Here is a 15,126-nt window from a genome sequence, read left to right as displayed (position 1 = left end):
CAGCATCATCGGCGCGAATAAAGTTCGGGAACTGGCGATTTTTAATGCCGCGATCACGAAGGTTAACACCACAGCATGTTCATACAAGGGGTGACGTGACGCAAGGCGTAATTTTTCAGCATACCAGTCAAGATATCTAATCGAATCTAAGATTGAAATGGCGTTCTTAATTATTTTGGTTCCAGATAGAACAAACAGAAATAAAAAGAAGATGTCTTTGATTGCCATTCAAACCTTAACACCGCGTGTAGAAAATGTTCCGGCTTACATTCGGCAAATCAAAATGAACGGCTAAAATTAGTCTATCCCATTAGGTTTCATGCGGGAGATCACGTCAAAGGCAGCCATTCTTCTTTAAATGGTTTCTCTCTTTTGCGCTATCATTTGCGCACGCAAATTTCTTCGTACGGGAATTTTATGAGGCGAAGGCAGCTACAGACCATTTTCATTGATTAGTTCATGTTCGTAGGTGCAAATTTTCAAACCTAGTGCTTGGAGGAACATTTCCGCTGCTCTAGAAGGGCATGACAGTGCCCTCACTTTCATTTCTCCAATCGCTCGCAAACACATTGCATTTCTAGTCTACAGCGGCAATACAAAGTGACGTTTCACCATGCACGTCGAAGTTCATTACCAGTACCGCGCCAGCTTCGACTGGCCGTCGAAGCGACGAGCTCAGTAGCGCATGCGCAAGGGCCGACACCACCCCAACCGAGCTTCCCTGCTTATCGGAGAGAGCAGGTGCGCGTGAACACGGGCGCGCCTGAGTATCTGAGTTTAAAAAAAAAAAAGAACTGTGCCCGAGGCATTGACAAAGACCAGTGGTCGCGGTCGCTCTGAATCTTATCGTATTATAGAAAAGGCGGGTTGGCGGCGCTTTCTCGAGGGTCAAAACGTACAATCGTTGAACTAGCGCTCCCGGCGTCAAGTGGAGTGCATCCTTCTTCTTGGAACGGTTTGCAATTGACTGCTTGAATGTGCCGACCACGCGTCACGGGTCGCGTATAGAGCCAACCGTTGGCAAGAAGGCGTCTAGCGTAGCAGCAGAACCGATCGCGGTTGCGATAACCCATCGCTGGTAGCGAAAAAAAAAAGAAACACACCCACGCAGTTTGTAGCAGTAACCGCACAAACCAATGTGGTTTTAAATGTAGCTTCGCAGGTCACAGTAGAAGGGCACTGAAACTTTCTCATAACGCACACCGCTGTAGTCCACAAAGAACAAAGCGCACAAAATAGATCTGATACAGCCGCACTGCATTATTTCGTGTTTTCGCAATATCATAACTTTCGTATGCATGCCACGCAGGCCAGGAGTAAAAGCCAAAAAAAAATGATACGCGATCCTAGGCTTTGACTTGGCTGCTGTGGCACTCGCTTTTTAATTCTCTAGGCGAACGCAATGCAGAAACTGAACTCGAATTTCAAAAATTGGAAGTTCGTATTTCGCGACTTGGTTGTATTTTTGGCTAATATTTGCGTTTTTCGCCCGTGCATGCGCTTCACTGCGCTACTCTTCGCCCCTTCAACGCGGCTTCACTGCCCTGCGGGAGTGTTCTGCGTTAAGCCGAACCAACAGGCAAAAAGCCTGGGCGCCGCCATCTTGTTGAGAGCGGCGCCGGGGACACAATCGCGCCTAGCACATAGAGTTTCCCCCCCCCAAAACTGAAAAAAAAGTAGCCTTACTTAAACGAGAAAGATGCCACGAGTGCCCCAACGGAAAGCTTTAAGGGTTACCGAAGGGTAACTGAGGGCGACGCAGCGAGCTTTGGCAAGAAGGACGATGGGTGTAGCGTCACGAGGGATAGGAATAGAGCAGATTGAGGGGCGAGCGAACAAACGCGAGTTAATGACACCTTAGTTTAAACCATGAAAAAAAGAAATGGGCATGCAATGTGGGGGGAAGATGGTCGTTAAGGGTTACGGACTCAATTCCAAGAGAAGGGAAGCGTAGCAGGGGGTGGCAGAAAGTTGGGAGGGCAGATTAGATTAGGAAATGTGCAGGGCCTACCTGGCGACAATTAGCACGTGACCGGGGTACTTGGATAATTATGGGAGAGGCCTTTGCCCTGCAGTGGGCGTAGCCAAGAGGAGGATGATGAAAAGTTGGCAACAGGTCTTCATAACATACAAGTTGGAAAGCTGGAGCACCTTTGAACCCTTGAATATATTTCGCAAGACTTGGCCACACGACAAGTTTGTTTTCGAGGCGTTCGCTCCCACTGCTACGAAAATGTGCACACAAAGGCTGCACAGTAGTTGCCAGAAATCGGGCACTCGATTTTTCTTTCATAGGGAATCTTTCTTCCACTAGGGCAGCGGATTTTGGTAGGGCGAGCTTGCGTTGGCGCTGTGGTTTACGGATCCAAGCAATAGTGAACTCTAAAATCCAGTGTTGGCTTTGAGCGGGATTCACATTGGTTGCCAAACTTAGGGCTAATCATACACCCCCTCCCCCCTCCCCGTCCTATAGTGGCTCATTACAGCAGGCAGAAACATTGGATAAATAACAATTCTATTTCTTAGACATATAATTTGCCGATTCTCCCTCCTGGTTCTTTCTTTTGCTGTCATTTATTTTTCTCGAAGGCCGTAATTACAAATTTGCTGGTGCGGCTGTCCCACTTGCGCGGCAAGAAGTGCGACGCTACACACAGGGGGAGTGGCCGTTTAATTACTCTCGTGGTCCGCGAACCGGCATCGTTGCGTATGGTTTAGGAATGGTGCGTGTGAAGTCAGTGCTCGCTTCGAGCTTGTGTTCTTCATTTTGATTGAATGAAGTCTCACCTAAGTCAGCGGGGGCCGATCCCGCAGAAAGTGCAATACCGGGCCGACCTGCGGCGGAGGTGAAGCAGGCTTCAAGCACTCCGCCAACTTCCAAAAATAGGTTTAATATCGTGGGTCCACATAGAAACCGTATCAGATATTAAGCTGATAAGAATGCTAGTTACAATACATCAAAAATATGTGTTACAAACCCAAGGAAAAAACGGATAAAAGGTGTATAACCTAAAACAGGCAAACAAATGACTAAAAAAACTAGTTAGTGTTGTTATTAACAAAAGGCTAAAACAGTAAAGGTGTAAAACAGCAAGAATCGCTTCTCTAAAAACATAAGATCATCTAATAGGTGCCTACATGGGCTCTAAAAATCTTTGTAGAGGCGCTGATAGTGTCGCTGATGCACCGGCGTTTGAGTGTCCGTAGGTATGACCTACTGCACAGCCTGCGCATCACGCGATCATTCCCCTGATCCCAGGTGCCAAGGCAGCCGACGACCACCGCGTCCACCGTCACGCGTTGGAACCGCCGGAGGAGATGACGCTGTACAGGGGCGTACTTCTCCTCCTTGGCCTTCCGGGCGTCCTGGAACGCCTGCAGCCTATTCTCGAAAGGGCAGCAGACGTCCAGGATCAGTGCCTCCTCTCCACAGGCCAGTACCAGGTCGGGCTTGAGTGATGTAGTGCCCACGACCTGGTTCTCTGCGATGACTGTGAACCTCCCAAGGCAGCCTTTTTTATTCTGGCGACGATGGTGTTGTGACGCTCCGTCGTGGCCCGACTCTGCCGCATGCAATGGCAGAGTATATGCGGCAGTGTCTCCTCCCCGTACCCGCAGCGCCTGCCTCTTTTGTCGGCTGCGGGTGCCCAGAGTCTTGTGGCATTTAGGGGGAGGAGATTTAGTCGGGCTCGATGCACGAAGCGCCAGTCGATGAAGCGGATGTAGCGGCCGGACCTCACGAAGTGTGAATTTGCCGGGTCGGCTGCCACACACACCATCGCCTTGCCCTTTTTTGGTTTGTCATGCAGAGCTCTGTCCCTTTCGGTGGAGAGGAGCGCCCGGATGGTCTTGACCAGCCTGTGGCGGTTCATCGCTGACACGGAGGCCTCTCCGCAGTTGATGCGGGCTCCATGTTCCAACAGCTCCCAGGCGACGGAGAGGCGACGGGAGGCTTTCCGGGCCTCCGTCCACACAGACTGGACCTGTGTGGACGTTTGTCGGAAGTCGCCCTCCGTCTCGCCTGAGAGGTAGGCCTCCATGTCCTCGGTGTTCGCGGGTCGTCTTAGCCGCCTTGACAAGACGTCCTCTAGGTCCCCTGCTGCACGCTCCCGGACCTCCACGTCGGTCGACGTTAGTAGCTTGAAGGCCCTATCCACCCGGCAGATGTCGCTGAGCTCCGCCGCAAGTGGGATCCCTGCACTCCCAGCCTGAGAGCTTCCGCACAAGTATTCATTGGAAGCTCTGGCCGGCACGTACGGGGTCTTCTTGATGAGCGGGCGGAGCTCCTCGTCCAGGCGTTGCCACTCTACTTTGCTGGCAAGGCCCACCCTCATGGCAAAGTTCAAGGCTGGATACAAGAATGTCTCTATGGCATCCAGCCTTTGCCATGGGGCGAGCATGGAGGAGAGCAGCTTTCTGCCTAGGTGGATGGCCTCGTCGACCGTCGTCTCGTCCGGTAGCACCCTGAACCCCACTGGACGGCCAAGGAACTTGTGCCCCTCGAAGTCGCCAAGCGCCGGAATCGGGTCGCCACCCACGGTGAAAGAGGTGGGCCGTGTACCCACGGGGTCGCGACCAGACAGGTGTAGAGACCGGCACTTGGCGGCGTTCAGTCGCAGCCCAAGCCGGGCCGACAGGGCAGTCACACGGTCCAAGCGGCTCTGATGGGTGGTGGGATCCGCGGCCAGCAGCGTCAGATCATCGGCGTAGGCAAGGATGTTTTGCTTCCTATCGCCTCCCTGTACTGCACGGATGACCGGGTCCACCACCAGATTGAAAAGCAGGCCGCTCAGAGGACAGCCCTGTCTCAGCCCGGCTCCGATGGTGATTGGCTCCGTAATGCCAGCTGCTGCCACGACGCAGGTGGTGTTGGCGCGGAAGAGGTCTTCAACGATGGTAGCAAAGGCCTCCCCCGCGCCGGCGCCGCGGACAGCGTCGACGAGGGCCTGATGGGCGACCGAGCCGAAGGCGTTGGCAAAATCGAGGAACCCCACGCGCAGCTCCCCACCTCCTGTCCTGGCATCATCCAGGCGTCCCTGCAGCACGAAGTTGTGTTCAAACACCCCATCGTGCGGCAGGAAGCGCTTCTGACACCTGGACAGTACCGCATGGTCGCCCAACCACCTCTGCAGCCGGGTGGTGAGACAGCCGCATACAGTTTGGCAATCGTGCGACCAAGGGCAATGGGTCGCCAGTTTGTGGGGTCCTCGCGGTCGCCCTTCTTGTAGATCAGGATTCTCCTCGTCGACTTCCAGCTCAGGGGCGTGCGGCGGTATTGGAGGCATACGTTGTATACCGCCGCCAGGAACCTGCCCTCAGGGTCCACCTGCCTCCAGTGGTGGTACGTGAGGCGGTCCTCCCCTGGAGCTGTACTCTCGCATTTACGGAGCCTGGCTGCGACTTCTTCCGGTGAAAAGGGGCACAAGTCCAGTTTTTCGGTGGCCAGAAGCCTAGACCGCAGGATGCTGGTATCCACGGTTGTTGGTGACCAGAGGTTCGAGTAGTGGTCTTGCAGTGCATGGGGGTCAATCGGGCAGAGCTGCGACGGGCCTTCAGTGATCAGCCGCCCTGCCCGCCGCCGGTTCCTTCTGTACAATGTTTGGATCTGCTGGGGGTTGTCGGGGTTCACCTCGCGCCTTCGTGATTGGCGCGAGTCCCCGACTGGCAGCCGCAGGTGTTTTGTTGCGGCTGCAGTGGCACGGTGGAGGATGTTTTCAAACCGTGCCCACTCCCCAGCAGACTCACGCAGCCGGCTCAATGCCCGCAGCTCTGCCGTTTCGTCCGCTAAGGTCCATGCACTGCCCTCTGGCCGCGTCGTACCAGCATGTTCTACCTGGGTCCAGAAGTCCTGGGTGCTTCCATCATGGTCCTGCACTTCTGCTCTGCCTGGGGAGAGCTCCTGCATGGCCGCCGGCTCGTGAGCCTCGGAGGCTGTTGCTCCCGGGCTGCCTCGGTTAGACAGCAGCGATGGTGTTGGGGAGGGAGTGGCCGAGGTCGCGGTCCGCCCTGATTGGGTTGGCGTCCGCTGAGAGGGCGCCTCGGCCATCTCGTCATCGCTGCTTTGTCCGGGTGTTCCTCGAGGCGCCACAGGAGACGGCCCCTGGAGGGCGGCCTGGTCGGTGGCCACTGCTGGTGTTTCGGGAGGGTCCGCAGCGGGACCCTCGGTGCTGTCCTGCTCTGTTGGGGGGGTGCTGTCGTTGTCCTGCTCCGACGTACCAGAGGCAGCACCCGCGGCGAGATCACGCCTGGCTGCTAGTGCCGCCTCCCTCCTGTGCCACTGTTCGTGGTTGCTCAAGCGCCTCCTTATGGGGAAGGACATTGAGCAACTGCCACACTGGTGTGGCAGGGCAGCAGGGGGGGCGGTCGAGTTGGCTGCAGCCAGGCAGGCGTGGGAGGCTGGTCTTTGCCCCAGTGTCTCGTCGCAGATACTGCATACGTTGATGGTGAGCCGCATTCTGGCACCGTTCTCGAGTTCGAGGTGCCGCTGGAGGGACTGCCGCCGCGCTGTCCATTTGGCCGCGGCGTATGCAGCTCGGCAGCCCTCCTCGCAGCACCGGACCGTGTGGGGCACGGGGAAAAACACCGTGAGGGTGCCATCCTCACGGGCCGGCAGGCGTTCCTGCCCAGGGGTGTTGGGGTCGCCATCGTCCTCGCTGTAGTCATGGGCCATGCTGCCGTGGCCCCCAGGATCCATTGGATGGACTTACCTTCCGGACCCGGCGGCTCTCCTTAAAGGAGGCCAGGTCCGAAGGCTAGGGGGCCACTAGGGGTGGCAGCGAGTGGGCTAGGCCCATGACGGACGATGGCGAGGGCAGGGGCCAGCCGGTTGTGCCCCAGCACGGCACCAGTCGAGAGGGCAGGACCAACAGGCACCCCGCAGGCATGCAGCACCGGATTCCAAGCAGTGGTCTGGCCGAGCAGGGCAGGAGTCTCCGGGAGGCAGCAGGCAGCGCCTGGCAGCGGCAGGACCAGGAAGCGGGCCGGTGTGGGTCGTCCAGTTGCCACCAGGTAGCAGCACGTGGTCTGTCCTGGAGGCAGTGCAGCAGGGAGCCGAGGGCCTAGAAAGAAAGGGATGGGATAGGGGAAAGACACTGCTATAACCGGGCAGGTATCCGGGCGCCTCTACAAAGATAAGTGTAGCAAAGGCCGGTCAAGCCAGCTGCATCTGATCTTAGCCAAAAGGCCGAGAAGCGATGTCCTTCACTTCACTCAACTGTACTACTGCCTTGGGGGCGCCCTGCCGACATTGGTAACCTCAGCAACAGCGTGGGCAATTTTGTAAAATTCAGCCTGTCTAGAGACTCTATGCTCTCTATCTGACGAATAAACTCGCGACGCCTCAGTCTTTCGCTGTTAACGAAACGCTATCGCGTAGAAACGAGACCCGAGTACAAGCTTGTTTGTAAGGCCAAACCAACGACGGCAACCTCGTAGAAAACGGAGCAGGCGAGCGGAAAACACGCGCAAGGGGAATGCTTACTTCCGTCTGAATGCGGCCGCTCGAGGTGACTTTCTTTGAGGCCTTCGTTTTGCAGCCCGAGCGCAAGTGTAATATACCACGCGCATTTCCTTCATTTCTTTTTATTTACCGCAAGGCCCACTGAAAATTTTCATACGGCACAGGCCGGGACGGATCGCAACGTGTAGAATCGACCGGTAGAATTAGGTAGCATGCCCCATGTACGAAGACGAGCAACATAGAAGGGAATTTAAAAAAAAGATATAGAAAAGACTGCGCACTCCTTCCAACCGGAAACAGAGGGGGGAGAAGAATCGCCATCTGAAGCACAGGTATTGTATATTAAAAAAAAGTGCTACCTCATAATCTTCACCACTATCGCGCGCGCGCGTGTGTGTATATGTATACACACACACACACACACACACACGCACACATGCTAGCATAGCTTAAACGCAGCTGGAAAGTTCAGCTTTGCACAAGAAGAAAGGACCACCCCTTCGGCAATCCCCATTTGAAACATTTAAGTGAGGAACGTGAGTACAGCCAGGTCGTTCGAAACTGGCGCGCAAACGCATTTGCGCCAGCTGTGTACGGAACTAGGAAAACCTACGGACTTTGCTATACAGAAAGAAAGGGAGATGGCGCGAGCGAACGAGAGCCAGTGAGTAATGGCAGAAACGTCTTGGGAAGAGAGAAAAAAAAACACGCAAAGGTTGTTGGCTTGTAGTAGCATTCTATTTTACAGCGAGTAAAAAAAGAAGAAGAACGTGAGAGAGGGAGACAAACAGGCGTGTTTCTTTAGAATGCAGAGCATCAAGCACACACTGTAAAGTGCCAAAGAGACGGGAAAAGCAGATGGCGCGAAGGTGTATGTCCTCAAAGCTTGAAAGCAATTTCTAAACTACAAGGCGTGCCGAAGTCAACCTACTCTCATCAGGTTGCTCCCGCCTCCAATTGCATTTGAATTAAAATTACAGTCGCCTCAAAGGCAAAGAGAGAGAGAGAGAAAATAAATACACTAGCTTCGTGCAGCTGCACCCATTCAAATTTTACAGCAAGAGCACTCCCGAAAGCGCAAAGCCCGCTGCTGCCTGGGCGGAATGCGCTCACTTCAGGAAATCGCCGTGCTTGCCTCGGCAACCAAGAGGTGTCGCGCGGCAGACTGCTGCATTGTAGCACACTGGAAACCTTGCAGACGTCGGCGCCCACCTCGACATCGCTGCGAGCGCTCGAAGAGACAAAGTCCGAAACGGCGTCAGCCGGGGCGGCTGGAGCTCGATACCCTTCACGAAACTTCTGCGCGTACACCGCCGCACGGCCACGACGGAATCGCTGGCATCCCGCACGCAGCCGGATTGTGTCGCGCCGGGAATCGTGGAAACACCACGCAGACGTCGGCGTCGTCCCCGACATGGCTTCGAGCGCTCGAAGAGACAAAGTCCGAAACGACGTCAGCCGGGGCATCGAGCACGCCGCCTGCGCTGGTCACACTCGTGCTCGGAAATGGCGAAGGGGACCGCGCTAGCCTGCCCTGAATCGGTGAGCGGCGGTACCGCGGCGATCGCGAGAGCTCGTATCAGCCGCGCCAAAGCGAAATATTGGCGCTCGGCTCGGCGCAGTGCGCCGCCTCGTCGCGCGAGTACGGCCCCATGGAGGTCTGGCCACTTATCGCTGCCATTATAAGGGGATGTACGGTCCCGGCCGACATTGTACCACAGTGCGATTTTCGGCTTGCGCGTCTTCGTAGTTGTTTCCGCGCACTGTTTCGGAGTCGACAATCGTGCCCAGGCACGGCTACGCGAGCGCTCGAAGCGACAGAAGTCCGAAACCACATGAGCCGGGCCGGCGGGAGCTCGACGCCTTTCACGCAACTTTGGGGTACAAGCCGCCGCACGGCCACTACTGAGTCGGCGTCACCGTGCAGAGGGCTGCACTATAGCACGCCGGGAACCGGGAGAGAACCGGGCGGGCGACGTCGTTGGCCGCGACGCTGCCACGAGCGCTCGAAGAGACAAAGTCCGAAACGGCGTCAGCCGGGGAAGCGGGAGCTCGATACCCTTCACGAAACTTCTGCGTGTACACCGCCGCACGGCCACGACGGAATCGCTGGCATCCTGCACGCAGCCGCATTGTGTCGCGCCGGGAATCGTGGAAACACCACGCAGACGTCGGCGTCGGCCCCGACATGGCTTCGACCGCTCGAAGAGACAAAGTCGGAAACGACGTCAGGCGTGGCTTCGAGCACGCCACCCGCACTGGTCGCACTCGTGCTCGGAAATCGCGAAGGGGCAGGGCTAGCTTTCCTCGAATCGACCGGCCGGGGCCGCCCCGTAGGGGGACCGAAAGGCGATCGTTCAGGAAACGGCACTGGCCATTCGCGAGAATTTGCCGTTCGCGCATTCGATGGACGCGCTGCACTTTCACGACTTCGGCATTGTGCTGCCGACGTAAGCTTTCAATCTTGCTCGCGGCGTTACGAGGCGGCACGATTTCCGGCAAACGCTCGTCGAAAGTGGCACGAGTACGGCCCCATGGAGGTTTGGGTACTTATCGCTGCTATTATATGGGGGTTCCAGAGAGCAGTCGCCCCCAAAGCGACCTGGGTGTTTGATGTGCGGCGGGGCTTCGTGCCCGTCAAGCGTGTCCCCGGTATCGCTCCCGTCGATCCCACAGCTGACGTCTGGAGCCTCATCCGCTTGATGCGTTAGGGGCTGGTTGTCGGACGACGCTTTTTCCACGATATCGAGGTGTGTTCTCCATCGTCCTCGGACGAGTCAAATACGAAAGCGCCGAAGGCGCGGGCGTGACCCGTCGCCTGGCGGCTTTGCCGTCTCGGCTACGTGGCAAGTGTCGGTCGGTCCACCAGTGCTGCGGGCTCGAGAGAAACCGCAAGCCGCGATCGAGTTGACACAACCAGTCTATCGAGAATGTTGCGTGCTTCTTGCCGCGTGGCGATACCCGGCCCTGCGGGGAGGGCGCCGTAGCGAGCTCGAACGCCGTCGTCTCGGACTGTGCAAAATGCTACACTTTGCGAGAACGAAGCGTGTTGGGGCGCCTGAAGGTGGCCTCGGCATCGCAAAAACGGCGTCCCGCCTGCTTGAAATGCGGGACGCGCAGTTGAGCGATTACCTGGTTGATCCTGCCAGTATTCATATGCTTGTCTCAAAGATTAAGCCATGCATGTCTAAGTACATGCCGAAATAAGGCGAAACCGCGAATGGCTCATTAAATCAGTTATGGTTCCTTAGATCGTTTCTTCCTACTTGGATAACTGTGGCAATTCTAGAGCTAATACATGCACTGAGCCTGAAGCCCTTTGGGCGACGGGTGCTTTTATTAGACCAAGATCGATCGGGTTTCGGCCCGTATTGTGTGGTGACTCTGGATAACTTTGTGCTGATCGCATGGCCACGAGCCGGCGACGTTTCTTTCAAGTGTCTGCCTTATCAACTTTCGATGGTAGGTTACTCGCTTACCATGGTTGTTACGGGTAACGGAGAATCAGGGTTCAATTCCGGAAAGGGAGCCTGAGAAACAGCTAGCACATCCAAGGAAGGCAGCAGGCGCGCAAATTACCCACTCCCGGCACGGGGAGGTAGTGACGAAAAATAACAATACGGGACTCTTTTGAGGCCCCGTAATTGAAATGAGTACACTCTAAATCCTTTAACGAGGATCAATTGGAGGGCAAGTCTGGTGCCAGCAGCCGCGGTAATTCCAGCTCCAATAGCGTATACTAAAGCTGCTGCGGTTATAAAGCTCGTTGTTGGATCTCAGTTCCAGACGAGTAGTGCATCTACCCGATGCGACGGCTCGGACTGAACATCATGCCGGTCCTTTCTTGGTGCACTTCATTGTGTGCCTCGAGAAGGCCGGTGCTTTTACTTTGAAAAAATTAGAGTGCTCAACGCAGGCGAGTCGCCTGAATAAACTTGCACGGAATAATAGAACAAGACCTCGTTTCTGTTCTGTTGGTTTTTGGAATACGAGGTAATGATTAAGAGGGACAGACGGGGGCATTCGTATTGCAGCGCTAGAGGTGAAATTCTTGGACCGTCGCAAGACGAACTACTGCGAAAGCATTTGCCAAGAATGTTTTCTTTGATCAAGAACTAAAGTCAGAGGTTCGAAGGCGATCAGATACCGCCCTAGTTCTGACCATAAACGATGCCAACCAGCGATCCGCCTGAGTTACTCAAATGACTCGGCGGGCAGCTTCGGGGAAACCAAAGTGTTTGGGTTCCGGGGGAAGTATGGTTGCAAAGCTGAAACTTAAAGGAATTGGCGGAAGGGCACCACCAGGAGTGGAGCCTGTGGCTTAATTTGACTCAACACGGGAAAACTTACCCGGCCCGGACACTGGGAGGATTGACAGATTTAGAGCTCTTTCTTGATTCGGTGGATGGTGGTGCATGGCCGTTCTTAGTTGGTGGAGCGATTTGTCTGGTTAATTCCGATAACGAACGAGACTCTAGCCTATTAAATAGGTGCGGGGTTCCCAGCACCTTACAACCTTCTTAGAGGGACAAGCGGCTCCTAGCCGCACGAAACAGAGCAATAACAGGTCTGTGATGCCCTTAGATGTCCGGGGCCGCACGCGCGTTACACTGAAGGAAGCAGCGTGTCTTTATCCCAGTCTGAAAAAACTGGGTAACCCGTGGAACTTCGTTCGTAATTGAGATAAGGGCTTGCAATTGTTCTCCTTCAACGAGGAATTCCCAGTAAGCGCCAGTCATAAGCTCGCTTGAGTCATAAGCTCCCTGCCCTTTGTACACACCGCCCGTCGCTACTACCGATTGAATGATTTAGTGAGGTCTTCCGACCGATGTACGGCGCGGCCTTTCGGTTGCGCCGGTTTGTTGGAAAGATGACCAAACTTGATCATTTAGAGGAAGTAAAAGTCGTAACAAGGTTACCGTAGGTGAACCTGCGGAAGGATTATTACCGGATTGCGAAGGGTGACGAGCGCCATTCTTTCAACCCCGTGTGGGTGAAGCAGCGCGCTGCGCCCGACGCTTTCCGCCGTTGGCCCCGCTTGGACGCGGGGACGGCTATACCCGAACATGCCGGGTACTGCCTGAATTTTGAGGGGCGCCCCGTGCGAAATTTGTTGCGCCCAGTGGACGCAGGCTGCAACCTTGGACGGTTGGCTTGGCCGCGCCCGCGGTTAGAAACGGTGTAACGCACAATGGGTGGGCTTTCTGTCCGCCTCGGCGCTCTTGCGCGGAAGGGGAGTAAGACGACCCGACCTGCTGCTTTGCCCAGTACGAAGGGAACGGCGAAGCGTGCGGTCGGTCAAGGAACTGACGGTCGAGAGCTGCTGCCGCTTAGTACACACGGAACCGTGGTGCGAGCGCTCTCCCGTCCTCCGCGGCAAACGCTGCCGAGTCTGAAAAGGCTGGCGGCTGCCGGTCGCTTCCTACGGCGAGTATGGAGTAACGACCCGACTTTGTTGCTGCCCAAGAACTAAAGGAATGGTGTGGCGCTCGGTCGGTCATGGAACTGGCGGTATGAGGGTGCGGCTGCCAAGTACGGAAGGAACCGTGGCCTAAAGCGCTCTCCCGTCCTCCGCGGCAAATGCCGCCTAGCCCGACAGGGCCGGCGGCTGCCGGTCGGCTCCTGCTCGTGACACACGAGGTGTCCGAGATCGCGGTTCAATGCGACGACGTCTGCAGGCTATTTGCCCGCCGCCGAGGGAAAGGCGGCGTTGCTGCGAAGTACCGAAGGAAACGCGGCTTTGCTACGTCGGAAGCGTTCTGCGGTTAGCGGACTTGTGCGCTTTGGGAAGGCGCCGCACGTCGAAAGAGGAAAAGTACGGACAGAAGAGGGACCGTAGTCCCGGATTCGAACGCACTTGCGGCCAAGCACTTGCTGGCTTCGTCTTCCGCCTCGAGTAGACTTGTCGTGGCTCCGGCGCAGAAAGCCCCTCCCTGGCACTGGCCGAGTGGTTTTGGAGTGCTGCGCGAGTACGCACGTTTGCGGGAGAGTCGGAAGCGATCGCAATTTGCGTTGTTTGCCTTCAGGGTACGTCGACCTCCAGAGCTGGTCGCTCGTTCGTGTCACCGCAGGTGTGTGGCCGCCGCTTCCGGGCTTCGTCGCAGGAATCTGCAGATTCTTGCGAGGAGCGGGGCGGAGAAGGGTGGCCCCCGAAAGCGGTTCGACGCGATAGCGCCGTCTGCGAGCGAGAAGAGCACGGCACGGCGCAGAAATTGCCGCGAAACGGAAAATGTCTCCTTCGAGAGCGTTGGCCGAGCTGACGCGTTCCGTCGTAGTCCGCCGTCGGTCCAAGTGCTTCGCAGTCTCTGTCCCCTAAAGACTGGGCCACTCCAGTTGGGGCAGGGGCGACGCTACAGGAGACGATGCCCCCCGCCAGGTTTTAGTCGTCCCTGCCGTGCCTGCTGAAGCGGCGCGCTGCTAAGGCGATCTTTGCCTCGGTGGTGTTTGGGCTTCAGACACGGTCGCTTACCACGCAACTGCTCGTGCGCCGCACGCGTGCAGGCGGTTCACCGCCTGCCAGCCTCGTCTATAAGTAGCTCCGTGTTCGGCGAAGGACGTGGTAGGGCGTCGTACTCGGTTGGCGCTGGGTTTCCGAACGTGTCGAGTCCTTTTCCGCATACCGCTCGTATGACGCACGCGCGCAGGCGTTGTGCCGCCTGCCAGCCTCGTCCACAAGGACGTGGCACGGCGTCGTACTCGGTCGTGCCGGAATGGGCGAAAGCGATGTATCCGTTGTCGACCTCAGATCAGGCGAGACAACCCGCTGAATTTAAGCATATCACTAAGCGGAGGAAAAGAAACCAACAGGGATTCCCCGAGTAGCTGCGAGCGAAACTAGACCGAGCCCAACACCGAATCCCCCGTCCTTGCAGGCGGTCGGGAAATGTGGTGTATGGGAGGCGACGTTCTCGGGTGTTTGCGACGGTGCAAGTCCCCCTGACAGGGGCTTGTCCCAGAGTGGGTGCCAGGCCCGTCTCCGCCGTTGCGCGCCCGGGATGAAGCCTCCCGTGAGTCGGGTTGCTTGAGAGTGCAGCCCTAAGTGGGTGGTAAACTCCATCTAAGGCTAAATACGACCGAGAGACCGATAGTTCACAAGTACCGTGGGGGAAAGTTGAAAAGAACTTTGAAGAGAGAGTTCAAGAGTACGTGAAACCGCTTAGAGTAAAACGGGTGGGCCCTCGAAGCTCGAAAGCGGTGGGATTCAGTCTCCGGAAGACCGCGGAGCCGGCAGCGTCGGGTAAATGGCCCCCTTCAGGGGGCTGTTCCGGCTGCTGGCACGCAGAGGCGGTCTCCAAGGTGCGCACTTCCCACCGCCGGTAGAATGCCGCGACGGACACGAGTCAATGGGAAAAGTACGACTTTGAGTCCGGCTATGGAGGTGACCTGCCCGTCCCTTCGGGGACGGCTCGAGGGAGTTATACCTCGCCGTGCACGAGGTATACCTCGCCGTGCACGAGGTATACCTCGCCAGGCCTCATGGGCTTCTCCCGGCTGTCGGGAGGCGCGAACGATGACGCCCTCCGGAAACGGAGCGGAGAACCCGCTGGGCAAGCTTGTCGTCTCCTGTCGTCCGGGTTGGTCCCGTGGCGGCGGGTTGGCCGGCGAGAAGCCGCTGCGAGCGGGGCGATTCTCCCGCGGAGGCGCTATCGTGGTTTGCGGCGAGTAGG

At 56.7% G+C, this 15,126-nt stretch overlaps 1 protein-coding gene, 1 non-coding gene and 1 pseudogene across 2 annotated transcripts; 1 reads left to right on the top strand and 2 right to left on the bottom strand.

The window, feature by feature from the left end:
• Positions 1-2,792: 2,792 nt before the first annotated feature.
• LOC142567864 (U2 spliceosomal RNA) lies at positions 2,793-2,967 on the bottom strand (annotated as a pseudogene).
• Positions 2,968-3,123: 156 nt separating this feature from the next.
• LOC142567795 (uncharacterized) lies at positions 3,124-4,400 on the bottom strand. The gene is made up of 2 exons (XM_075677947.1): positions 3,626-4,400; positions 3,124-3,563 (listed from the first exon to the last, which is right to left on the bottom strand). Exons 1-2 carry the CDS (start codon positions 4,398-4,400, stop codon positions 3,124-3,126), a joined length of 1,215 nt encoding a protein of 404 aa, XP_075534062.1.
• Positions 4,401-10,588: 6,188 nt separating this feature from the next.
• Positions 10,589-12,406, top strand: LOC142567882 (small subunit ribosomal RNA). The gene has a single exon (XR_012825286.1). It is a non-coding gene; the product is annotated as a small subunit ribosomal RNA (ribosomal RNA).
• The last annotated feature ends 2,720 nt before the right edge of the window (positions 12,407-15,126 follow it).

Source organism: Dermacentor variabilis, unplaced genomic scaffold, assembly GCF_050947875.1.
Source record: "Dermacentor variabilis isolate Ectoservices unplaced genomic scaffold, ASM5094787v1 scaffold_14, whole genome shotgun sequence".
NCBI classification, from domain to species: domain Eukaryota; kingdom Metazoa; phylum Arthropoda; class Arachnida; order Ixodida; family Ixodidae; genus Dermacentor; species Dermacentor variabilis.
Note: the sequence above shows the minus strand (reverse complement) of the source record. Positions and strands in the feature narration are given on the sequence as shown.